Here is a 27,093-nt window from a genome sequence, read left to right on the forward strand (position 1 = left end):
TTTATTCATATTTAATACTTTAATAGAAGAAAAAACAATTTAATTATTTTATTTTATTTTTCTATATGTTACAAAAAAGTGTTTGATCTTTGACACAAATAAAATGACTCGTGATATCATTTTAAAGAGTGTAGTAGAATTTTTATAATTATCTTAAGATGCAATGATATAACTACATAAATATTCTGAAAAATTAGAGTTATAATATATATATATATATATAATGATGGTTCCTCTTTTTTTTTTTTCTCTTAACGAATAAAAAGATGTAAAAAATTTTGAGTCCTCCTAATCAAGATGCACATGAATTTGGGCTAGCCTAGCCTGGGATTGGCAATAGATAGATTATTTTAGGTTGGTCCTAGTTATTGATATTTAGGATCAGTTTGGTCGTAGGCCAGTTGCAAGAATCAATATTTGGTCCAATCTAATCTGGACTACAGATTGAGTTGGTTTGATCAATTGGGCACCTTAAATAAAATAGATGGGATTCTTTGAATAAATTTACGGTAAATGCTACATTTAGTTCCTTAAGTTTTCATTTAGAATCATTTTAGTCTTTCAAGTTCATTTCTTGATTTTTAGCATCTCTAAGTTTTAATTTTTATCTCAGATTGCTCCCATTGACCATCTTCTGGCAAAGATGTGGCTGAACTTTGACTTTTCGGAGAGTAAAATGGTCAATTTCAGTTTGATTTCCTCATTTTAGTCCCTTAAAAATTTATAATATTATAAAATTCGTCCTTTTTAAGTAGAAAAAAATTTTGTATGATAAAAAATGTTATTAACTATCTTATGTGAATAAAGAACACTTTGAGTTTGTGTGAACATAATAATGACATATTGCTTAACATAAAATAATTAAATATTTTTATTTTTTTATAGTTAAAATAATTAAATATTTTTATTTTTTTATAGTTAAAAAAATCAAAATCAGAAAAAGAAACTTATAAAACTTATCTAATTTGAAAATTTAATAAAAAAAAATTAAGTTAGTAATTTTTTTTATCTTAAGAGTTAAAGGTAAGTTTAAAAAAATTAAATGTTAACAATATTTATAATTAAATGTTTGAGATTGCTAACAAAAAGTTGGTGCAACATCTTTTTAAACTAGAGCTTTTTGGTGGATTTTATTATTTATATATATGTACTCTATTTTAAGGTGTTTTTCTAAATATAAATTTAGAAAAACATGGGTTGTTTTTATATTTCAATTGTGATCATGCACGACTTAATAAAATATTTTCTTTTATTAAAAATGAGAAAAATAGGTTGGACTATGGGTACAATTAATTCCTATATTTATGTATATACATAGGGATGCGTGTGGGGAAACAACATAAAAAAATATAATTTTAATACTATATTTTAAGAGAGTTGACAAAAAAAATCATTAATAAATTGATTTTTATAATTTTAATCTTTTTTTCAACTAATTTGGTCAGAAATATTATATGACTTACACATAATCTAATTTTTTTAATAGTGTACCGTGATCCGAATAAATTATAATTTTGATCGGATGTAATTTTCGATTCGTGTACAAGTGAAGTATAATTTTTGAACAAATTAAAATTGTAAAAATAAATTAAATGTAATTTGTAGGAATAAAGAATGGCACGCCTTTATTATTACATAACTAAAATTGCATTTCCTAATAAGATAGCGTAGGATAGATAGTAACAACTTAAAAAGGGTTGGGGCAGTGGCAGTCCCATCATCATTAGCAGCTGCAACTTGCGGTTTGTGGGTATTGAGAGGGAGAACAAAGAGAATCAGAATCTCTTCCCATCATAAATTCAGCAAGAATGGGGTCCGCCTCTGCTGCAAATCCAGCCGCCGCCATTTCCACTGTGTTCGTGTACGGCAGCCTCCTTGCTGACGACGTTGTTCGTGTCCTCTTGAACCGCGTACCCCCTTCTTCCTCCGCCATCCTGCATGATTAGTCAGTCTTTCTCTTTCTCTCGATACATCACCAGCGCGGGATGTATTAATATATATATGTGTTTGATTCTTGGTCGGAATTCTCTTTTTTTTTTTTTTTTGTTTTTTCAATTTGGGTTCTTTGAATTTTCTGGAGCTAAAATCGGAGTTGAAATGTGGGACGGCTCTGCTTCTGATTCTTCAAGTGATAATATTAATTAATAACGGGGAAAAGAGTTGAGAAATGTCATCAAAGATGTGATTTTTATGCAATGAAAGATGTGATGTTTCTGTGATACGCGAATCTTCTGTATTTGAGATTGAACTGCCTGCGCTGGAAAACAGCTCCTGTTGTTACAGATTTTTTCATTGTTAAGTTTTTATGACTGTAAGTCGGAAACGCATGCTATCTACTATTGAGTTTGAGAGTTTCTATGATGAGTAGAATTGTGTATTTATTGCTTTATTCCGCCAGAGAAACTCAAAATCAGCGTCCACTTCTTGTTTGCTGCCTTTATGATCATGTATTAATCACACATTATTTCGGTTGAATGCGTAGCTGTGTTAGTACTGATGACTATATAGTTATTCATTTTCACCTTATCATGTTGTTTGGCCAACACTGATAGTTTGTTTTTATTTTGTTTTTTGTTTTGTAGCCAAAGGTTTAGCATCAAAGGGCGCGTTTATCCTGCCATTTTGCCTGCAGAAAACAAGAAAGTTATTGGGAGGGTGTGTTCAGCACTGAGCATTTTATGCATTCGCATGACTCAAAATCGTTGTGGTCACAATGACTGCTTATGGATTGAGATCATCAGCTAGTATCCTTTTATTTTGAAATGAAAACAATCAAGCTTATTTGATCATCATGGACTTTTTCCTGACTAATAGTGACCATTTTATTACAGGTACTCATCGGCATCACTCCTCCCGAACTTCATATTCTGGATGAGTTTGAGGACAATGAGTATGAAAGGAAGACTGTCAATGTCTTTTTACAGGCATGTCAATTTAGTTTGTATCTCTAAGTTGCTCATGTTTCAGCATCTCAGAGACCTTAGGTGCACCAGTTGGCATGAGGACATAATCCTACGGAGGAAATCATGTTTGAAAGAAATTTTAACTTAATGCTAAATAATTTTAACCGGTCCATTGGGAGGATTGTACGTTGATGTAAATGTTGTGAGATGATACGGTTTAGCAGTGAGCTTTTAATGCTCTACTATTCTCTTGAATTCTGACAGGACACTGCTGAGAAGTTACAAGCCTACACATATGTCTGGGAAAACAAGACTGATCCAAACTTACACGGTGAATGGGATTTTGAGGTGAGTGTTAAAAGCTTTATTCTAAGTGTGCAGTAATTCAAGTTTCTCAATTAACTTCATGGTCCTTCTGTCATTTAATGTTATCATGATAGGAGTGGAAAATACTGCACAAGGATTATTTCCTGAAAATGACAAAGGGTTTTAAGGAAGAGATGAAGCTACCTGATTCAAACACAAGAGTTGCAACCTACGAATCCTTTTATGAAGGGAAAGATAGTGGTCCTCCCCATTCTTAATATTCATTTTTTAATTTATAATGACTCTTCATAGGAGCTAGCATGCTTGCTGTAATAAGTATATATGATCTCCTGGAACTCTGATTTTCTAGTCCAACTGTTGGGGTTCTGTCTATCATTGACTTTGAAAGAGATTGAAGAACAGAATTCCAAAGTTGTTTCCTTCCCATTCATCAAAATGTATAATCATTTTGTTTTACAGTATATTTTGTTTGCTTGGCATATTGATAATAATCAAGATAGTATGTTGGTTGCGTTTTCTCATCCACTGGTGTGGCCACCGGAAAATGTTCCAACTACTACACAGGATTATGTTGAAATATTACAATTTTATTGTGAATTTATCGGAGATGGAATGTAGTTCGGAAAATGTTCCACCTACTACGAAAGATAATACTACGATTTTGTTCTGAATTTGAATTTGTCGGAGATGGGATGTACCTAGGGTTGATAGATAAATTAAATTGTTCGAGGATACAGTAACTTAATTCATTTAATCTAAGCCAAACTTGAATAAAAAATTTTGTTCCATAATCTTGCAATGTCTGATTTGAGTTCAACTCAATTACTATAAAAGAGAAGGAAATAACATTTAAAGTATCAAATTACATGTATTAAATTAAAGCTAGCTCGCTAAATTAATAATCACATCAAGCTCAAACAATGATTCCCAAGCTTGATATTAATTCAGACAAGCTTAAATAATCAATGTGTCCGGCACTATTCCGTTTATTTACACCCCTAGATGTAGTCTCAAAATGGCATAGGTGCTTCTAATTAATAGCATCCATTATTGTCTTGTGACCTAGTTTGTCACAAGAGTTTGCTCCTACTAATAATGTTATCCATTAATCTTTGCTACCTAACACGTCAATTTTGCTCCGGTTGCAGCCTGCGACGAATTCTGAGATGGCCAAATTTGCCTGCTCCTGGGGATGACCCCTCAAAAATAATAGGTAAATGACCTGTTGCATTTTTGTATCTCTGCTGAATCTGCACATTCAAATTGAGAACATTAAGTTCGAAAACACCCCTGTTTCTGTCCCCATAGCTTTTTGGAGCTCTTCCCTTAAAAAATTCAGCGACAAAACCTACCGATGGGGGGGTAATCTATCACTAAAATGTTAATATTTGTACCTGAAGAATTTGCTCACTGCTCCGCAAACAATTTCTGCCAACAACACAAACCGTTCCACCTGATCCTCCACCGGTAATCTTTGCACCGTACAGAGTTCCTTCAGCTGACCTAAAACTCTTACCATGCTGCATTTCTTGCACCAACTGGATCAGCCGGTCTGTCCCATCAGAGCCAAGCCCACAAGCACTGTAACTGTAGTGGCACTGTGGGGCAAATCAGAACGTTAGAGAAAACAAATGGAACTTTAGTACTTGGGAAAATAGTTCTTATCGGAATGGAGGTATCATCTGGTGTCTCTTTTCCAACTGCTGAATGGTGGAAGAAAAAATACATGCGTTTTCAGTCAACAAGAGCAAACCTGATACATCAATTCTCCTAGAGCAGTGAGTTGATCGTCTGAAGTTGCAGATGTTAGAAGCGCCTTGAAGGCCTGTGATCATATAAAACCAGTATGATATACATAAATCCAGAGGACAAATACGAGCATCATTTTCCAATATATTTCTTGGCATGTTATTATCTTGTTACTCTTTTAACAACAGTGGGTAATCATTAAAGGTCTAATTCTTTCCTGAATTTGTGTTACCTTGACTCGGAAATTTTCATATATAGGATGTCTTGTTGCTGCCCTGAGTCCATAATTCCTCTTCTTATCTATTACAGTGACTGGATCATTATGGTCCTCATATTTCTCCAAGAATGTCTCCCCAAGCAAAGTTTCAGGCAGCCGCTTAACATAAAGAGCTTCGTATCTGATATCAGAGCATCAGAAAGATGCCAAATTGGTATAGAATTTGAAGCAAATGACCGTATCATCAGAAATTGAGAACCAAAAGTGAAAAAAAGAAAGAAAATTATACAGACGAAATCCGACTATATACTTCTTTTGGTTCTGCTCCTTTTCTTAGAAGAGCGCCAAATGATAAACCAGAGAGTGTGAAAGAACGAAAAAGACATATTCCAAAATGGTGAGCAGAAGGATATGCCTAGTTTTTACCTGTGTGGTGACAAGTTGCACAAGTAATCCAAGGAAGCCTCCTTCTCAAGTAGTTCAACTCCATCCTCTTCCAGATCATCAGAAGTCACTCCATTAGCACAAGACTCAGATAACAAGTCCGATGCAACGGACTTTATAATTTTGCGACCCATGAAGGCTCCTATCCTCACAGATCCATAATCAGCTCCGCCGACACTGCAAAATGATTCATTGTCTAAGAGAGAGAGAGAGGAGAAGAAGAAGAAGAAGAAGAAGAAGAAGAGAGATGCGAACCTATGTCGAATCCCTGAATCAATTCCCCAAAATCTTACATGACTAGGAATGTCAACCAGACCCAATACCTCGGCAGGCTGCACAGAAGAAAAGAATATCAAAATGATTTTCTCCCTAAATTATCGAGGAGAAAATCCGTTCTTCACAATGAATTGTGTCAAGTACCTGACAAACCATTGCAAGCAGTTTGTTAGCTTCGCCACATGCAGAAGTCATCTGATCCATTACACCACACGGTGCTCCAACTACATGATTCTCCACCTTCCTCAATGCAAATATCGTCAGTGGTGAGACATCACTAAAATTTTCAAACTTACAAGAGAAACAAGAATCTAACCTTTTGGCAGAGCAAGGCAAGCTCTCGCGGTTTGATGTTTAATCCTGAAACGGCAGATGGCAGCACAATTATCACAAGCTACAGATCCGTTATTAAGTATAGTAGCAATCATAAATATAAACGTAAGTAAATCTGTATGAGAAAGTAAGTAATGAATAATGACCTATCGATCAAGTGGAACAAGCTAAGCTAAGGAAAAGAAAGTCAAAGGAGTACTATGCGCACCATGAGCAGCAGCAATTGCAGACATGGTAGCAACCTCCACGGCGGCAGAAGAAGAGACACCTTTGCCTTCAGGCACGGCAGACGAAACCTACAGGTTTGCGAGCATTATAATCAAAGTATGATCTTGCCCATCCATAAGTTAAAATAGTCAAGTCATTTGAAAGGACTACCACCAAACGAAAGCAAAAAAGGTTGCAAGAAAAACAATACTCAAGTAATACAGCAAATCGTACCAGCATACTAATACTATCCTCAAAGCATATGCCAAGTTCTTTCATCAGGACGAGAATCGTCCCAGCAATATATGCGGCCCATCTAGGATCAGAATCTAGTTAGTGTACTATATAGGAGACCATTTAAAAGCAGACAACAGGATATAATATACACAGACCTTTGTGATGGATCCCGAGCAAAGTAACTTCTTGCCTTTTCATATGACATTGGTTGTTCTCCATCCATGAAATCTGACAGATCCATGTCAAAGGTTGGACCACGATTGCTCAATTCAGATCCATATGATACCTGAAATAACAGGAGCATAAACAAACAGTTACTGATATTAAACAAAAAAAGATATATATCCTCTAGGATCGGTCATACATCTAAAATGAGCCCTAACTTTACATCTTTCCACAATATACTAGCCTGACACACTCAGGCATTCTTCCACGAATTGTTAAGTATTCAAGTTATGGAACCTCTGCCATAAAAAAGTCCAGTCTAAAGGAAACCGCATACAATTTGCAGAACCGGAGTTGGTCCCTGCCCTTTAGCATTCTGTCGAGCCAGAGCATGCTTCCACAGTCTCTGTTTAGTTGGATGAATCTTTTGCACAGCAACATGGCAAGCTTCTCTGGTTGGCATCTGTAGATAATTTATAGAAACACAATCATAATGCTAGAATGCTTGTGACTAAACATTCTCACAACGCTATAATAATAAATGCATGTTTTAAGAACGAAAGAATCAAACAGATCATTTCAGCAGATGTGCCTTACAGCTATCTGATCCAGAACACGTATTGAGACTGGAGGATATTTACACTTCCCCTTCTGTGACATATTTTCTATATTTCCCTTAGAGGGGGAACAGAGTTGAAGTGGGCTACAATACCTGGAGTACAAGACTTCCAGAGTAGTCAGCAATTCCACCCATGACATCCAACCTTCCAGGTGCTCTTGCCACAAAAATGTCTTCCTATATCAAGCATCATCTGAACATATTATTAAACCAGAACTAGAAAGCAACACAGTACAGGAGATATTTTAAACTGTAAAAAAAGATACCTCCCAGTTAAAGAGGTTAGCAGCAGCTTTTCGCTCCCTTATCTGGCGCTTCTCGGTACTTTTTCCAGAATCAAGAACAGCGTCAAGTTCTGATAGGCTCTTCAAGAAATTCACGGTATCAGAAAGACCCATTACATCTCCATGAAGAATCTCAAAGTCCTCAGGGCACCTAGTGAAAATATGTGAAAATGGTGATTTGAGATGCCATCAGCAGTTAATTGGCAAAGACTAGTAAGGAGCATGAGAGAAAGAATTCACTCACGAGGCCATGGTAAAACTATCGTTATTCATAGTAGCAGTAGCAGATCCTGTACGGAGACCAAGTTCGTTTTCAGCATTTGCATACCATTCTGGGATGCTGAGATCTCTTCCTGGAACCCTTTGCAATTGATATCCAAGAACAATAGCATCACGCAATCTCCTAGCCCCACTATGCTAGAACTCAAAACAAAAGAGATACAAGCCACTTAGCGAGCCAATCACATCAAATATCAATGTCTGTAGAAACGGTCATGTAAGATTTTGCACTTGGTGGAGGTGATAAAGTGGCTCAGGTGATATTGCAAATTTATTATGCATTGTCAGCACATAACCTTAGTATTACCTTATCAGATGTATAATTTTTTCCAGTGGCCGTATCCTGCAAAATACGAGCTGCAACCTGGAATTTTACAATGAACCAAACCATATTTTATCAACCAAAAAGAGTGATTCAGCAGCAAGACCACAGCTTGCTTTCAACAAAGAGAAATACATGCTGATCCACATACGAGAATATAAAGTACAATAGATAAATTTGACTTCTTATCAGGGGATTGTCAAGCATGCTACTATCAGGCATTTTTCACTTATAGTGGCCATATTATTTGACCTCTGACTACATGTAAATCTGCATTGATTATGTTGCTTCATTTTTAGAAATCAACTTCACAAAGAGAAACACAACAACAGTCTCCAGTATGCGAGCTATTTAAGTTGTGGCAATATAGGAGAGAACCCTAGGTAAACCTGGTATACTGAGTAACTTAAAGATATAGTACAAGAGAAAGTAACATAAACAAGCTACAGGAGACAAACAATGCAAATTATTAGAATCATCATAGTCCCATACAGATGGTATAATTTCTTTTTGACGGTGGAGATGAGAAAACCACCATATCTTGAAAAGAAATTGTGTTAATGCATGAAATTTGCAGAAACAAGATTTCCAAGAATAGAAAGGACCATGCAGATACCTCACCACCGTTTATGCCCCCCTCATAGCACGGTTTTAAGCTAATTGCACGTTCTAGGTAAGGCCTCCAGTGTCCAGTTAGTAAATCTCTTCGTATCATCTCAACACCACCTTGATAAAACTGAAAAAAGGATTATGTTCTCATCAAACTCTGTGAAGCAATAATGTTTCAAGAATAGGGAGAGAACCAGATTATTTTATTAAATTTTGTTCATACAGCACAAGACATCTATAAACTACGCAAGATTACCTCAAGCATATTTCTTAAAAAAGGTTCTTCATTGAAGTAGTCCCTACGCACAAATACAAACGGTATCTTGTATGCCAGGGCCTCACTAACCGTCCCATATCCAATTTTCCCTGAAATTTTAAAAGAATTACAGGCTCCCATACTGCTTCACTTCAAAAAAACACTCAGTTATGCACAAAAGTGACATGACAGACCAAGCATGCAGTCAGACGCAGCTATCATATCGGGAGTGTATGCATCTTTTGCCAACTTCATGAAATTTGCAGGAAGCTCCAAACTTTCAGAAGCACCACAGACCTGAACCAAGAATTAAAGCATCATTTTAAACCTCGTCATTGGAATCCCATGTACATTAAACAAGCCCATAAAATGCACGACAACAGCCTGAATAGCATACCAGACAAAGCCAACCATGAGGCAGGTACTCCTCCTTTAAAGTCCAACCTGATGGCTGCAGATCAGACCATGTTATACGGTTGGGAGAAATGCAGCCCAATATCATGAAATAAGAATACTTATTCAACTGCAATGATAATATGCAAAAGAACCAGGTCGTACAGAAACTTAAAATGCTTAAAAATTCTACCATGTCTTTTTTCATTTTCCACATTACTCTACAGAACTAAGCTCTCTAGAGACCTAATATATAGAGAAAGGAATAGCTTAGGCTTTTTCCATTTTCGGGGTAACTCTAGAGTGCAACATGCTGAACCTTCTTTTGACCACTTAATAATGACAAAACTTAACAGTGACCCAGCTACTAGGCTCAGCACCATCTCTACATGCTCAAAGAGAAGCTCATAAATTAAACCCTTCCTCTCAGCATGATAAATTTCATTTAGCCAGTAACTAATCAGACAAAATGAGACAGAACCACGGATTAACTAGCACAAACTCCTGTCCGTAGTCCACCTAACAGAATCTTCACAAAGTCCCTTATTTACCTGTCCTCCAAAGTTGAGAATAACAATCTTCACATGATCTGGAATTCCAAGTTCTCTCCTCACCTGGAATTATAAGCAACATTTATGATATATGTGAAAGTGGTCTATCTACCAATAGTTATATCACTAACAAGTTTAAAATATATTTCTTTTGCATACCTCATCACGTGTCTTGTGCAGCCTCCTCACTACCAAGGGCACATCAATTGCATCACGGAATGCGGGCACTGCAGTAACATAAATAGTCAGCACTTATATTTATAGTAAAGGGAAGAACATAAAAGAAGATCTCCAATTAAAGTTTCTTGTTGGTGTACTTGGACAGTATCCTGGCAGGCGGATAAGGAATTCACAATGCGAATAATCCTCAGCGATCTGCATCATTCAAACACCACTTTAAAGTGAAATAAAATTGAGTACCAGGAAGCATAATGATTAAGATAAACTTTAAAACAAAAAGGAAACATTGTTCACATGCCCAGTTTCCTACTTGTGATTGAGGACAAAAACCAAAAATAATATAGTGAAACCAAAAGGTAAATTCCCAGTAACACTGAGTATTCACATCCATGGGACTAAAAAATCTATATCTGTAGGATAGCTTTGAAAAATGAATCAGGTGCAATCCCAGATGGTAAATATAAACAAGCTAGAGATATATCCAATAAAAAGCATACTTGCTCCAAACAGAGTTACATCTACAAACCGGATATGAATTTAAATATCAGTGAACAAGGGGCAGACTGCTGCTTTGGTCAATTCAGTCTAATGCATCTTATTTGAAGAAAGAATGGGAGATGCCTAGAATAATATAGAAAGGATCAGGAATAATCAAGCGAAGCATGTATTAAGACAATAATAACCGGTTTACTGCACTAACCTGCCAAACTATAGACCGGTGATGATGACCAGCAGCCATTACATATTCAGCATAGATGAAGTCCCAACTGCCAATCAAATTTTAAATGATCAAAATTTATCTGAAGTCCAAGAAATGAACATGACACGGAGAAAATCTTGCTGAAAATGTGGTTCACTGAAAAAGATATTTGTGAAGATAAAAATTCCTAAGTCATAACAGACAATTCACTGATGTCCTTGTTTTGTTTTGTACAAGGCAATCTCTCTAACTTCAGGAGAAGAATATGCCCTAGAAACTTTATGCATTGGAAAGGGTCAATAGCTCTTCATAATATGCCAAATCACATCCAAAATAAGATGTCAAAGATCAATCATCTTTCACTTTAGTACTTTCTGCTTCCCATCACATTTTTGTGGTATTTGAGGGTATAGCAGGAATGAAGCAGTACACATGCACTAGAGAGATGGACAGAGAAAGTACCTGAAATTGGTGACACAAACAGAGCGAATCCCAGCATCAGCTGCAGCTCTACAAGCAACTGGAACGACATCTGACACCTACACTTAAGCAGATTTTAGAGAAAAGCAGATAAATAAAGCTAATTGCCAAATCATTATAGAGAAAGATAAAAACAGGGAAACAGAGGATAATTTAGATTTTGTTATAATTACATTCTCCATGACTCTCTCTGTTGCAATCCAAGGAAAAGTACGGAAATTTAATGTCTAAAATCAAAAAGGAAGTATCAAAACAGTACTGCATTTTAATTGAAATGGCACCAAAAGGACAAATTTTTACCACTAAATCAGCCTTGATGGATTTAAGCCACTCTACTTCCGTCGCCAAAATAGTGTCACGAGGTACAACAGCTGTCTCCGAATACTAAACCAAATTGGTATAACATAAACTGTCGATGAGGAGCAAAAAACAAATGACATGTGCTCCAACACATATGCAACGTAAATTGGTGATCACGTTACCTTCTCCAAAGATGCAAGACGATCAACTGTCAAGGCATCTGCTTGAACTGCTCCACAATCCAAGAGCACCTATAATTGCAGACAGACAATTCAACTGTTACATTAGAATTATATACTCTTCAAGAATTTCACAACTATATCGTGAAAAATGCCAAAGGCAAGAGCAAACGGACCTTGCGAAGGAAAAGGCGAGGAGACTCTATCTCTGTTGTGAAAACATAATCCGGTGCACCAGTGACCACATGAACATCGTGCCCGGCAAGAATCAGGTGCCGAGCAACCTAAGCAAACATCAAAAGCAACTGCAATCGATCACAATATAGTACAGAGAGAATTGGGATATCAACTCCCAAAAACTTGGGAATTTTCACACGAGAATCAAACAAACAGAGGGAGATAGAGATGGACCTCGACAACCCGGGTGGCATGACCAAACCCATGGCCGGTAACATAGTAGGCGAAGATCAACGGACGCTTTATCAGGTGTTCTTCCCCCATCTCTGCTTACAAGAAAAACGGAGAATTCTCCTCTACTGGGGTCTGATAAAGATTCAAGAAACGGGGAATGGGGGAGTTGAGAGTGATGGGCTCCGACGACAATTGGTTAATTTGTTGAGATTAAGTTGAAGTAATACTGGTTTGAAGGTGTGCTGGTTCTGACGTCAGATTAAGGTGTCACTCCTTATCTTTGGCTTGTTTGTCTCGAGGAATTTGATGTTTCGAGGGAGTTGATGATGATGATGATGATGGAGTGATGATTGCGTATCACACCAGGATTCTGACATTTTCTCTTTCCATCTTTCTTGCTGAATTATCTTCAGAGTTGCAGCATTAGTTCTAATTAAGCTCGATGATCACATGCTCCTCTTGCTCACTGTGGACTGAATTTTTGTTGGGTTTTTCCCCTAGGTTGGGATCCACATGCTCATTTTATGTCCATCTTGCTAAATTTTAAATCGAATTGAATTTGTGAGTATTTGAAATAATTATATTTATGATAAAATTTATATACAATTCAAGAACACATAATAAATATGTTGTATTTATTCTATAATTAATTTAATTCATCAAACTTGTATTAGCTAAGAAGTTTTCGTCCATCTTCACTAAATTTGTTTCTCAATATTTCTTTTTTTAATTTGATTTTTTTATGTATAATTTTCTCCTATTAGTTAAAATTATGGATAAGTTGATGGATATGATATAAGCTGAAAAGACAATAAAGAGTATACACTTTTTGATAATTTACATGAATACCCTTATGCATGCCATCTTTATGCACCTCCTGCCACATGTTTTTGGCTCCCCCAATTTCGTCATCACCTTTTGTGTTAATTTTGAAGTTTTAGAGTTTTTTTCAGGTTATATACATTTTGCACCTTAAAATCTGTAATTGTATTCATACCTAAACTAACAAAGATAATTAGAATTTCATAATAAAATAATTTAACATTAATAGAATAAAAATACTGTCTTTACTTACTTTCATACCTTTTATTTCGCTCCCCAAATATATTGTGTCATAAAAAATCCCGCAAACTTTTTTACATTTTAATCTTTTTATTTAAGAAATAATGTTTAACGATCTAAATATTTTTTTAAAAATCATATTACAAAGACATGTATGGTGAGGCTGTTTCTGTTAATTTAGTTAATATTAAGGACAAATAGGTAAATAACTCGGAGTTCGAATTTTGTCCCGGGCTTGTAGTAAAGAAAATAAACATGTCGCTGATCTATATTGAGCTGACTATCCGACCCAATTTTAGTAAGTAAAGAGGACCCAGCAAAAGGGGGCCATTAATTGATCAATTGGGCCTAACGGGACTTACATTTGGGCTTACGAATATTTAATGCAGCCCTAACAACTTGCAAAAGATATTTTGTCCTTTCTTCTGACTTTTATTTGCTCTTTTCAGGTTTTTGAAGATATAAAAAAGAGCAACTCTCGAGATTTAGTATAATTACGTGTCTCTCTTTGTTATTTGGGAACTTACGTATATTCTTTAATATTTAATAAAATTATATAAATCTTAGATAAAGACTTTTTATTACCAACTTTGCCTTTTAATATGTTATTTTCTCTTTTAAGAAAGAATTAATTTTTTTTTAAAAGAACGGACAAGATGTCTCACCCATTTTTACACTTTGTTATCTAAACTTTTTTTGTGTCAATGTACCATCTCCACTTTACGAAATTTACATCAAACCATATTTTTTTTTCACGATAATAAGATGTAAATCACTTTTTTCACTTTGGTTTTTTCTTTACTTGTGAAAATTTACACGCCAGCTTAAATGAATATACCCAAATTATAATAATTTAATAATAAAATATATAATACACTTCAAATTATAATAATTGAATAATAAAATATATAATAAAAATTATTAATTTTAATTTTTTTACACTTTAAAAAATATTTGAATTTCGATTAGTTATTGTAGAATTTTTGTCATGCTTTCACAACTTTTTTAAGAAAATTAAAACCTTTGTTTTTTTATTAAATAATTATTATTGAATGTCTATTTTGAACTTCTATTTCATAAGAATGTAGGGGGGAGGGGGGAAGAAACTATTCGACAAGAATTATTATTTCAAAAATTGTATTTCAATAAATATTGAGAGATTTTTCTTATTTTCTATCTTTTGTGACTACTCACGAGCTGCAACAATATTAAAATGAAAATAACTTAAAATATGAAATATTTAATGGTTTTTTCACATTTAATCGTAATTTGTAATTCCTTCAACCAAACAATATATTATATTATGACATCGGATTTCATACATATAATACATCAAATCAAATATTATGTAATGGATGGTGAGATTAATTATTGTTTTATTTTTCCTTTCATCCAATTCCATTGCATAATTCTATCACACAAATCAAACGAACCAAAGTGCTGTTTTTATACATACATTACTTAAAAGAAAAGTGAAAAAATGAACTGACAGAATAACAGAAATTCTATCATGGAACGAAATTGGTGTAGTCGAATATACCACTCAACTGATCAGAGTCGGGGAACGGAAACTAGGGCATAGGTGACCAGCATGGTGAAGGATAACAAGGCAGATAGCACCACGCTGATATATGCATACCGTTGATGCCGTGCGGTCGCGAAAGCCTTAGCTAAGCGCTGCTGAGCGCCGCTGCTGCCGGAATTCAGTTTCCTACCATTTTGGATTGAGAATATCTTCCGGTACGTGCTCTGCTGCTCCAGGAAGATGAGATCTTGCTGCTGTCTATAACTCAACAAGTCGTTGACGGTGGAGATGAGCGTCAGCCAGAAGGAAACTGAAACGAAACCGGAAAGGCCGATGGCAATCGGTCGCGTTCCTATCAACGCGGCGGAGGGGATAATTGCTTGAGCATACATGATTCCTTGGAAGATCACGTACAGTCCCGCCAATTGAGCAGCCCAAGCTTTCAACCTCTGGAATTCTCGTTCCTGATTTTCAATCGAGGACCTCAACTCCTCGAACTTCACGTTCAGGTCCTCCAATGATTCCGAATCCATCAATAGCTAGCTCAACTCCAGGTACGTAATCTCTGCTTCACAAATAACTTGTATACAAATAGTGATCAAATCATAGCGATCTCCAACAGAATGATTGTCCTAGCAGTTCTTGACAAGAAATGTTGCGATCTCATCACTGTTCAGACGACTAATTAAAACGCGTCATCTCTGTGCATACGCCAACCATATACAGTATTATATATATTATAAAATGTCTAGTCCATTGATTGAGCATACTTTTACTCTAAAACAACGGTATTTTTTAAGCAACGATTTTCCTAATCTTTACCTAATTGCTGACATGATTATCAAATACTCATCAATCTTTTTTGCTTTTTAATAATAGAACTGCTTTAGAAGTCAACAAACACAGAGTCACACACTAATTATATATAAGTTTTTTTTTTTTTTTCTGTATAATTTATGTGCGCAGTTTTTGTATGGGCACGAAATTTCGTCATATTGATTGATTGTTTCAATAAATTAAAGTGCATTATAGTGATCATGTATGAAAAGGATGACAAATATATAATAAGTTAAAATTTAATTTCTTGTGGGGGCTATTAATTTGGTAGTTTAATTTCTTAATTTGGATTTTATATATGTATATGTATATATATATATTAGAGAAATTTATACTTTTTAGTCTTACACATAGCATGTATTGTATTTTGGGTCTTACAATTTACGGATTTAGAATATTTAGTTCGATAAAATCGTATATATCATCTCTTAATTCATCGGCGAGTAATCAAGCAATTTAGTAGTTGCACCTAACGCGAGTTTTTTCATTACTAATGCAAACTTTAATATTAAACACAACAAATGCGTTCATGCAAATTAAAGAATGACTATCCATGTAAGTATGACTGAAGTGTGCGATTAATTAATGAAGCTGAAATTAAGTTTCAATTTCTGAATTTAAATCGAAGTTTTTGTAATTTAATTTAATATATCTATTACGTGCAAACAAATACCTTTTTAAACCTTGTATATGTTGTAGGTCTTTAATTATTATGTTAGAACAAATATATACTACTTTTTAAATCTATTTATCTTGAGTGGATTTGGTGATTAATACAAGTATTTAAGAGTTTTTTTTTGTAAATATTGAATAATAAAGATAACAGAAAATAAAATAAGAATAAAAGGGAAAATGACAGATTTAGTTCCGTAGGATAAGGTAGTTCTCACTTTCGGTCTCTTACTTTTGGGGGTCAACAGTTTTAGTCCTTAGTTTTATGAAATTGACACATTTAGTCCCATTTCATCTCTAAATGGCATGATAACACCCAGCTCACCCAAAATGGTATCAGAGCCCAAGTTTATTAAAAAAATATATAATAATATTATATTTTGATATTATTTGTCTACTAATGGATGAGACTTTTCAAGAAAATAGAACCGAATGAAAGTTCAAGTTACTCTGAAAACAAGGAATATTTTCAAATTTTGGAAATACAAAAAAGAGAATTTCTCATGAAAATTCTTGACAAGTGTGACAACGGTCCCAAGAGGATTGATCCAAAACTTCTCACGCCGGAAGAAAAACAAGAGTGGCTGAGAAATTTTGAAGTTCGACAAGTACTACCAGAAAATGCAGTGAGACGTCTACACTCCACTGAAAGTCCATGGTAGAATTCCAGCCAGGAGAAACGAAACGGGTAAATTCCTACATAATTTCAGTTCTAAAAATTATGATTGATTGGAAAGAACTCGAGCCAGATACATCAAAGATCTCTCAAGATTTGAGGGAGATACAAAAGACGGTTCAAGACTATGGACATAGGTTAATACATATAACTATAAAAAAATAGAATTTTTGAGCCAAAAGGTGGACGAGACCCTTAAGATCCTTCTCGATCTACACAAGGGTCTTACGTGTCTGAAGACAGAAATTACAGATCTGAAGAGAAACCAAAGGGAGAGCCCTGAGACATCTAAATCCAGATAGGAGCGAATCAAGAACGCCCTCGAAACAGTATCTCTTTTACACTAGAAGGGGAAGGCTACAGAGATTCCAAAGCGAAAGTTAAGAGAAGATCTGATTATTGCATCTATCATATCTATAAAATAATGAAGGTAACGAGAGCGGATCTATCAGTTCTACAAGAATTGGCGGAATTCTTTTCCCAACACGGGATCGTGGATTTAGTCAATATCCAAATAAATGAGATCACTCCAGCACTACCACCGCTGGAGGGAAGTACATGTTCTAATGATCCTCTACAGGATCAATCGATTAGAGAAAGTGCGGATTTCCATACTAATGCCACTCCAACGTTTGTGGCGACCAGGCTAAAGGAAAATCCAGTAAGAAATCCAAAAAGAGTGCTGGAGAATACACATTGGACGAGAATCATGCTCAAGCCCTTACATCCATATGGCGCTATACTGAACCTGGATATTATCGATTTTCAAAATATTGAAAAATTGATAGACGAATGGGTTGCAGCAACCAAAATAGCAGCAACTACCCTAGATCTCGACAAAAAAAATTTCATAACGCTTGTGAAGTTGAGCTTGGAGGGATCGTGAAGATCAGATGGGATAATATCCCAGAAGATACCAAAGCCAACATCCTTGCCGGAGACTCGAAAGGAGCGATAGCAAACCGGTTAAGAAGGCTTATCAAGATACACTTCATCGGAGATGGATACTTCGAATGAAGTAGAGTAGAAAAGGCTAGAGAATATGCACAAGCTCTCTTCAGTCTTGAACTAAGGAGTATTTGCTCAGTAGATGAATACATCTATTGGTTTCGTAAGTACTTCTTCCAGAGTGGAGTAGCAATAGAAGTAGTAGCTCCAATGTTCTTCGCAAAGATATGCAGTCCATGGAGGGAAATGTTGATCCAGTCATACAAAGTACCTGAAGGATAGCTGGATTCGGTGGCACGAATAATGTCTTTCCTTAATGACAAACTCAAGAATTGATTTTATTAAGCATCCATATAGAAGAACATGAAAAGACTGAGAGGAAAAATTAAACGAACTCCTCTGTGTTGCGATAACAATGATTTTTCAACCATCATAAGAGAGCCAAGCGAGCCAAGGAAGAAGAGGAAGCAAAATAGTGACTCTCACCCTAGTAGTTCCAGAAGAACCTTTTCCCGGTGAAGATCATGGTAGTCCAAGTCCAAAGCCAGAACATACAAATCTGGACAGAGAATAGGACCAACAAGGGCTTCATCTCAAGGATCTAGACGAATAGATGCAAGATCCACCGAAAGAACCCCTACAAGAAGAACTTTCAGAGGGGCCCATACCCGAGCCAATGAAAGTTTCAAAGACTCTAATTGCTGGACTTGAGGAGGAAAAGGACATATATCTCTCGACTTCCCACAAAAATGTGGTGAAGTGAGAAAATTTGAAGCCACGGATGATATCCTAGATGCAGTTTACTATGGCGATTTGGTACCCATATACTAATTCGAAGATCTTCCTTCAGACGAAAGCGCCTATGAGGAGGAAATAGAGACTGATTCAGATGGATCTTCAACCGAGTCAGAATAATTACAATGAGGGACATAGGCTTCAAACGTTCGAAAGTCTATCAGGATTCTTTTTCAGAATGATAGTGTCAAATAAAATTATGGAAAGAATCATGCGACAACATTCCAACCTCAGCCCATACGATGGATTTAAAATTGGAGGAATTGGGAAAGTCCTGAACTAGATAGGACTAAACCAAAGGAAACATCACATAATCTACAAAGTAAGCTCAGGTGAGATTGCTATACCTATGGAACTTACTGGTAATGTGATGGAGATGCAATTAATTCCTAAAGAAGAAATTCTTGAAGAATTAAGTAAGCTTAGAGAAGAAGTAACTGTTACTATGAAATGGATCCCACATAGGGACTATTGAAGTAGTAATAAAAACGACTTTTAAGGAAGGAATTGATTCGGAAATACATTTATCGATAATGGATAGAAGAATCAATAACTTAAGAGATGGTTGTCTTGGAACAATGATAGAAAATTTATATGTAGGAAAATTGATGTTTGACATTCATCCTATGATTGCATACAACTTAGCGGACCAAGATTTCAGTAGAGTTTTAATCCTTTATCAAGATTTTAAAAGAAAAGATCTAATGAAAGAGGGAAATAGACCGTATTCTATAACCTATAGAATTGCATATACCTTTTCCAATACGCATAATTCAGATTTGTTTCTTAGGAAAGAGTATATTGAGATTCCTAAAATTTTCAAGGAGTTCGCCAAGGTCATGACACTAGATCCAATTATGATACCTAGAATAGGTGATGTTGATATCATCATAAAAGATCACCTAGGTTTAGATAGAACACTTAGCTCTAGAACTGAGTTTAGTAGTCGGATGTCCTTTTCGGAAGATAGGATTACATGCTATAAAGGAAAGGAGAAAGAGTTATTAAAAGCTTTAACTCCCTAAAAGATTAGGGTAGATAATGTAAAACTTAGATGTACTGAAGGATGGAAAGAAATACAAGTTAAATTTAACATCACTAAGAAAGAAATTTTTTCCCTTGTGATGACATATATCATTTGCAACAACCTGTTGTTGGAAAATATGAAGGCATGTTAGAAATAGCAGGTCATGTGTTGCAGGACGAGAAAATGGGAGTATGACTTTGGGGTTAAGTTTCCTCGAAAATCATAAACCATGGGGAAGAAAAGGTAACAGAATGAAATTCAGTCTTGATGGTGTTACCATAAGGATTGACATATACATATATGTTGGTATGTTTTATGATCAATATAAGACAAAATATTTCGCAGCTTATATTGATTCAGGACCAGGAATTTGCACGGCAAAACCTGGAGTTTTTCCTAAAGAAGCAAGGGAAACCCTACCCATTATTGCAGGAAGGGATTTTTCACAAAAAATCCTGATACTTAATAAGGGGGTACAAGAAGCAAAGATCATGATCGAAGGAGCATTCGGATCACCCTGGTTTAGGGTAAAAACACCTTCTATTTACTTTCATGATACAGGGACCGATATCTTGCTAGGTAACAATTTCATCCAAATATTTGCAAGATATATACAGGATAATCAAAAGAATATGTTATCTTTACTACTAACTGTGGTAGTGAGATACAGGTGTTGCGAAGAGAAAAGGCATTTAACAGATAATGCCAATAAATTTTCGCAGCAAACATGGTGATTTTGATGCCAGATTAACTCATCCAAAAATATCGGATAAGAGAAAATTTGGTAAGGTTCTTTTGTCGTTCAGGCAACAAGGAATCATAGACAACGATAGCTTCTATAATGAATCCGAAGAAAAAATTATGAACCTTAAAGAAGCACTACTGGAAATGAAGTCGCTAGATATTTGCAAGGAAAGCAAGCTTTCTTTTGAGAATGTCAATAGGCTCATCCAGAGCAATTTCAATGAAAACCCTCTTGCATGGTGGGATAGGAACAAGATCGAAGCTACTCTAAAGCTCAAGAAAGAATGCAAGTATGAGTACGTTTGATACAAACCTATCCAGATGAACATGGAAGAGAAGAAAGATATGCAGATGATCATCAAAGAGCATACTAGTCTTGGACTCATCGAACCTGGAATCTCTACCTACAGCAGCCCTGGATTTCTGGTAAGAAACCATGGCGAGATTAAGAGAGGTAAACCCAGGTTGGTAATTAACTATCAAGGCATCAACAAGATATTAGAGTTTGATGGTTATTACATTCCTAGTAGAGAACACTTAATTGATTGCATTAAAGGAGCAAAAGTGTTTTCTAAATTCGATTGCAAATATGATTTTTATCAGATTAAGATGGAAAGTGAATCAAAGAAATTTACTGCATTCTCCAAACCACATGGACAATATATCTGGAATGTGCTTCCAATGGGTTTAGCTAACGCACCCCAGATATTCCAAAGAAAAATGGATAATCTTTTTAAAGATTACTTAGAATTCATGTTTGTCTATATTGACGACATATTAATTGTATCAAAAAATATGAAGGAACATATAAACATCTTGAAATATTTTCTGATGCATGATATAGAGAAGATTTAGTACTTTCTGAAAAGAAAGCTACTATTGCAATCAATAAGATTGAATTTTTAGGAATCCCTATTGACGAAACAAGAATTGAGTTGTAGGACCATATTGTGGAAAAAATCCGCAATTTTCCAAATGTACTCAAAGACAAGAAGCAATTGCAAAGCTTCTCGGGAGTTGTTAATTTTTCAGGAATCTTCATTAAGGATCTCGCAAGATACAGAAAGGATTTCCGACCACTTTTGAAAGAAACGGAGAGTTCAAAGTGGAAATGGGGAGAAATCCACACCAAAAGGGTTCGTGAGCTGAAACAAGTTTGCAGTAACCTCCCAAAGTTTGCTATACCACAAGACGGGAATGAATTGGTAATCTACACAGACACAAATGATTATAGATGGGCAGCAGTGCTGATGAAGAAGACAACTACAGGGGAAGAACCTTGTAGATATATAGGAGGGTTGTTCTCAGAACAACAAGCCAAAGTTTGGCACATTAATGAGAAAAAATTCTTTGCGGTTTGGAAGGCTTTCAAAAAATGACCTTTGTTTTTACTTGCTAAAAGAATTCACTTTAAAAGTTGATAATACTAATGTCAAGGCTTTCTTAAAAAATAAATTAGAATAAAAAATAGAGAAAGCTCGTATTATCTTATGACAAGCTGAATGCCAATATTATTGTTATAATATTGTTGAAAACATTATTGCAGATTTCCTGACGAGAGATGTAGGCATCTGAAGTAATCTCCATCATGTTGAGACTCAAGCACCTCCGAAAAAACCTCGAGGAGCTTGACAGAAAGTTTGGACAGCTAGTGATTAATGCCCAAGTTGCCGGACAAATCCAAAGAGCTGATTTAGACACTGTCCAGATCGCAATAAGGAGTTCCTTATTAGCATCCACCTCGCTATCGAATGACTTATGAGAACCAATTCAGAAGGCGTCACCTTCGTGGATGACTCACGAGTTGAGGGAACCTAAAATATGTAAAGAGTACAGGGCTCTAGACCTGTAGCGTCGGATTCAAGTACCGATTGCATAAGGCCATCACCAGAATCTAGTGAAACGACAACAATTAAATCACAGGAAGTGCAAACTCCTGTAGGTTCAAGTCAACCCAACACCTCTTGGGTTAAAGAGGGAGAGATTAGTCTTAGGCCAATGACAGACACCTCTAAGACTAATACTAGCGAATTAATATCTTCTTCTGCTTGGCAGGATTATCAGCGCATGTGGGAAAAATTAATTTCCCTCAAAGAAGTGAACTCAGGCAAGACCATTATCGAAATGTCCGAAAAATATAACAGAGTTTGGATGTTAGAAGGGTCTAAACTAGAAGACGTTCGAGAATGGTATGATTTTGGAGCTAGTTCATACTATGTCACCCAATTTTCCGAAAATCTCAAAACTTCCAGAATGGATAAGTGGGGGCGGTCTTTGATTCATGGCAAAACAACCTCCATCTGAAAAGAGGCGACTTTCTGGAGATAAAATTCATTTCAGTAGCTCCAGGAACTGCAGGAAATGGGTCTCGTCCAGCATTCCATTCCATGAAGCTGCAGAGGCCAGATATGGTGGCTTTCAACAAGATCAAAGCTGCCTCAAGAGAAGCTCCCTTGGTATCGGCCATTAGTGAAGATAGTATCTCTACCAGGAGAGCTTGGGGATTATGGGTCTGTCTCAAGGAGATGGACAAAGTCAAGTATCCGTTCAAATCTTCTCAAACAAAGTGAATGGATCGTTCCTATTAAATTCCATGATAGGAAAAAGCACTGAGTTCGCTGAAAGCTTATTCGAGAAAAAGAGGATGTTAATTTGGGAAAAAAAGCTTCCAGCAACCGAAGCCACAAGAATGAAGACGGGCAACATGTTGCATGTTAGGCAATGGTATAGCCATCTGCGCCCTTGCTGCGAAAAATGAGAAAAGCCCCTGTTCGGCACAAAGATTTGGATCACGAAAAATAAACTCGAACCGGACCAAGACAAGTGGAAGAAAAAAATTTTTATCAAGAGAAGTAAAAGTTAAACGATGTAAAAAAAAATCGAGAGGAGAAAACTGTCGGTAGAAAATGACAAAAACCAACAGTCAGTAAAACACGGAAGACAGCTGGAAATCACATGGCCGACAAACCATAATGACCAATAGCTGGAAATGACAAGGCAATGACGAACACAGTGATGTCATTCGAAAAAGACAAAAGGATGACAGAAGCAATGACATCATCAAAAAATCAAGTTGGAGTCCGAGTTTGAAGTCCGCGGATGCCTATAAATAAAGATTGAATGAAGCAGAGGGGATCATCAGAAAAACTTCCCCTACTCTTCAAAGCATTAGAGTTCTGAGTCCTTTTAATCTTCTGTAATATTTTAAATTTTTAGTTTATGGGGGTTTCCCCAACAAGCCAAGTCCTCTACACCATGAGAGGCTAAAATTTTTTCAAAATTCTATTAAGTCCCTATACTAGAATCCCTTTTACGCCCTAAGGTAGGAAACGAAATAGGGCTGTGTTGTTTGTTGCTGAAGGAGCCAAGTTCTTGCGAACTATCTGCTGCGGTAGTGTAGTTGAAAAAAGTCCATAAAATCGAGAACTTGGAATACTCGAAAACAAAACGGTCAAAGCAAAGTATGAATTTATGGGGTCTTAATTTATTTTGGAAGCATGTTGGGCCTATTTCTGAGCACAAGGTGTAGTTTCTCTAAAAATTGCAAAGAGAGTTGATTAAAGGACCAACAATGTTGAAATCTAGAAACCAGGGGACCATAACTGTCGACCATGAAAAGCGTGGGACTAGAAGTAATAACAGCCTTATCTAACGGGACCATCATAATCTTAATAATCAAATATGAAAATAAAATTGACTAAAATAAAAGTAAAATATATTGAAACGACATGACCTTAAAGTTATGGGAGTTCAACTTCAACAATTGAATTAGGCATCATTGACAACTTTTTAGCTATTTCCACCTTTCATTCTTACTGGACTAAAACTGCAATTTTTTCGATCCATCGTAAATACTTTTTTCCTTTTTATGTAAAATTCAAGTCTGGACTAAGTTTGTCCGGAGCTAATACTTAAATAATTTTTTGACATAATTTTCTTGCCGAAGAATCCAAAATGAAAATTCTGATCGAATATAAAACGCTTAATTAAATTATTATATGATCAAATTTAATTACTGAAGTAAACACGAATTATGTATACACTAATTAATTAATAAACTAGAAGACCTAACAATTAAATGACACAGAAAACTGCATAATGAATCTGCCATGAAAGTTGCTGCTTGTTTCTTATATATATATATCTTCCAACGTATTACAGGAACTTTCCACAGCGCAGGAGGAAGAATTGCAACATTGGTCCTATAAAATTGAACATTTTCAACTTTTGTCCCACATTTTATGGGATTTTATGTTTGGTCTTAGGACTTAATATTTCAATTTTTTTGGAAGGATTCTGATGCAAGAACCTCATTAATATTAATTTTTTTCATTAACAAATTAATAGTGGTTTGTATCACCACAATACACATTAAATTAAGCCGTCCAAGTTTTTTAATATAATGCTTGTAAAAAAATTGATACTAAAATCAGTAACGAGCTATAATTACTAAGTAAATATTTTTACTGTTAATTTTTTTGTCAATGTAAATCAGTAACAAATTCCACTAATTTACAAGAAATCTGTGTTGTTTCTAAAGATATTATTTCTTGTAGTAGTTGGCTTGCTAGTTCAAGCTCTGTTGAAAGTTTTGCTTTTACTTATCAAGTTCTGCTCTTACTTATCCTTTTGTTTTCAATATTTATTTTTATTAGTATTTCAGTATTTAATTTTTGTTGAGTCTGTTGCCAACTAGAGTTCAAAGTGAGTTAGTTTTTTTCTTTAACTAGAACTCTATTTTTTATATAAAGTTTCACATCTCTGTAACTTCAGTAACTTGAGAGTTTTAGATGAATAAAGTACTTGAGTTTTTAGATAAATAAAGCTTAGTTTTTCTTTCTTTTCATTCTCTAAATTTACTGCCATGATCGTACTCTGTTCCTCACACTTCAAATTTTAACAAGCTCAAATTGAAAAAATAATGAGAGCACAATACCAAAACAATAATAATAATAATAATAATTAGGAGCGCTAGAAGCCTTGTATCTCTTCATATCATCAAACTAAACCTGCAAGTTCAGCCTGCAATCGGTGCTATATAGAATTTGGAAAATAGCGTGGACTTAAGTCCGTTTGTTACGGCATATATTGTATTTCTTGTCTATATAATATTTGTTTCTTAATGCAATTTATCTTTCAAAAGAAAAAAAAAATCAAATGTCGCGATCATTATGTATTCATTAATATGATCAATGCGTTGTATCGATTTGGTTTTTGGAGGGGGTGAAAAAGAAAATAACAAGTTAGACAAATATTTTTTTTTACGCTTTTCTCATGACCAAATTAAATTAAAGAAACATATGTATGACGGGTTACCAACCTTAATATTGTATTCTGATTTTTGCAATTCAATTGCCAAAGTCTTTCTTTACGAATTTCTTTCCATATCGTATTAGCTAGGTTCCTCAACTATATATATATTTATATTCTTAAAGTCGTCACTATATGTAGTAACAACTACCATTGATTAATGTATGATGTGAAATATCTAATTAAGAAATATATACACGAATCGTTTTACATTGTTTGAAGATCAGAAAAGTAAATTAAATCAACCGCGTATTTGAGTATTATATCTTTTTAAATACATATTTAAGTAACATAATTTTACAAACATATGTGCCTATATATATGTTAAATGGAATGATAGAGCGTACTCATAATTTGAACTAATAACCTCCAATTGTAGCCTAACCTATTTAACGCTTGAATCCCAATAGAACTGATCATCTAGCTGATATGGCAGCAGGGGATGAGGGCGAGAGTTCCGGTGGAGAAGGTAGCCAGACGAATAATGCCGGCCATGCGACATCAATAGCTAAGTTAGAAGAGGAAATAGATAAAAGGGAGGAAAAAACCCTGAAGATGGAAGTGAGCGTTTTCCAGCTAGCAAATTATTACTTTGTTTTTCAGGGCGTGATTCTCACGGCCATCATTAAGGGATCCTCTTCCTCCCTTAACTGCAAACATTTCTGGCTGCCCTTCTCTATGTCCCTTGTCGGAGCCATTCTCAATTTAAGCACGTTATTCATAATAGCAAACAAGTACAAGGAGTCACTGGACGATCAGGACGAAGTACGCTATGAGGACTACTATCGAAAAAGGTATCCGAACACATTCAAGCAGATGCACAAAAAGCACTTAAAGAGCAAAAAATGGAGAAAGTTAGCGATGTTGTTGTCCATGATTCTGCTTATCATTTTCGCGGTCCTCAACTTGCTTGCTGCATGGATTATTCCATGCATGACCTAGGTGAGTAGTTGCCTTGGGATTGATCAACTCATTTGATCAGAAGGATCGATGTATATGTGTTTCTGTCCGGACAATTAGCCCTCCATCTTATGGTTTCATTGTTCATGAGGCTGGCTCTAGCTGGGATAAGGAGA

The 27,093-nt window shown here is 35.5% G+C and overlaps 2 protein-coding genes across 3 annotated transcripts; one reads left to right on the top strand and one right to left on the bottom strand.

Moving 5' to 3' along the window:
- Nucleotides 1-1,681: 1,681 nt before the first annotated feature.
- Nucleotides 1,682-3,691, top strand: LOC105164955 (AIG2-like protein D). The gene is made up of 5 exons (XM_011083805.3): nucleotides 1,682-1,945; nucleotides 2,583-2,655; nucleotides 2,832-2,924; nucleotides 3,168-3,251; nucleotides 3,344-3,691. Exons 1-5 carry the CDS (start codon nucleotides 1,809-1,811, stop codon nucleotides 3,485-3,487), a joined length of 531 nt encoding a protein of 176 aa, XP_011082107.1. The 5' UTR covers nucleotides 1,682-1,808; the 3' UTR covers nucleotides 3,488-3,691.
- Nucleotides 3,692-4,036: 345 nt separating this feature from the next.
- On the bottom strand, nucleotides 4,037-12,875 carry LOC105164954 (L-arabinokinase). 2 transcript variants are annotated; one of them, XM_011083804.3, is made up of 29 exons: nucleotides 12,422-12,875; nucleotides 12,187-12,294; nucleotides 12,014-12,082; nucleotides 11,832-11,915; nucleotides 11,514-11,590; nucleotides 11,052-11,118; nucleotides 10,489-10,546; nucleotides 10,331-10,398; nucleotides 10,172-10,234; nucleotides 9,625-9,678; nucleotides 9,422-9,524; nucleotides 9,228-9,337; nucleotides 8,979-9,098; nucleotides 8,348-8,404; nucleotides 8,006-8,178; nucleotides 7,744-7,912; nucleotides 7,571-7,654; nucleotides 7,196-7,321; nucleotides 6,849-6,979; nucleotides 6,691-6,772; nucleotides 6,458-6,545; nucleotides 6,233-6,276; nucleotides 6,061-6,156; nucleotides 5,896-5,972; nucleotides 5,623-5,817; nucleotides 5,212-5,377; nucleotides 4,984-5,055; nucleotides 4,625-4,828; nucleotides 4,037-4,480 (listed from the first exon to the last, which is right to left on the bottom strand). In XM_011083804.3, the coding sequence occupies exons 1-29, from the start codon at nucleotides 12,509-12,511 to the stop codon at nucleotides 4,358-4,360; spliced, it is 2,958 nt and encodes a 985-aa protein (XP_011082106.1). In that variant the 5' UTR covers nucleotides 12,512-12,875; the 3' UTR covers nucleotides 4,037-4,357. The 2 variants fall into 2 exon arrangements, with proteins under 2 accessions (XP_011082106.1, XP_088737777.1); XM_088881651.1 differs by lacking the exons at nucleotides 12,187-12,294; nucleotides 12,422-12,875 and having other exon boundaries at nucleotides 11,832-11,902.
- Nucleotides 12,876-27,093: the final 14,218 nt, after the last annotated feature.

Source organism: Sesamum indicum, linkage group LG6 (genome assembly GCF_026168435.1).
Source record: "Sesamum indicum cultivar Baizhima isolate 11 linkage group LG6, ASM2616843v1, whole genome shotgun sequence".
NCBI lineage: Eukaryota > Viridiplantae > Streptophyta > Magnoliopsida > Lamiales > Pedaliaceae > Sesamum > Sesamum indicum.

Bases quoted from the DNA above. Each gene is read 5' to 3' on its own strand.
- LOC105164955 (XM_011083805.3), top strand. From the start codon at position 1,809: ATGGGGTCCGCCTCTGCTGCAAATCCAGCCGCCGCCATTTCCACTGTG. The intron at 2,656-2,831 runs GTGTGTTCAGCA...ATTTTATTACAG, and splicing joins ACAAGAAAGTTATTGGGAGG to GTACTCATCGGCATCACTCC. The intron at 2,925-3,167 runs GCATGTCAATTT...GAATTCTGACAG, and splicing joins CTGTCAATGTCTTTTTACAG to GACACTGCTGAGAAGTTACA.
- LOC105164954 (XM_011083804.3), bottom strand. From the start codon at position 12,511: ATGGGGGAAGAACACCTGATAAAGCGTCCGTTGATCTTCGCCTACTAT. The intron at 12,295-12,421 runs GTCCATCTCTAT...ATGTTTGCTTAG, and splicing joins ATGCCACCCGGGTTGTCGAG to GTTGCTCGGCACCTGATTCT. The intron at 8,405-8,978 runs GTATCTGCATGG...GTAAAATTCCAG, and splicing joins GGGGCATAAACGGTGGTGAG to GTTGCAGCTCGTATTTTGCA.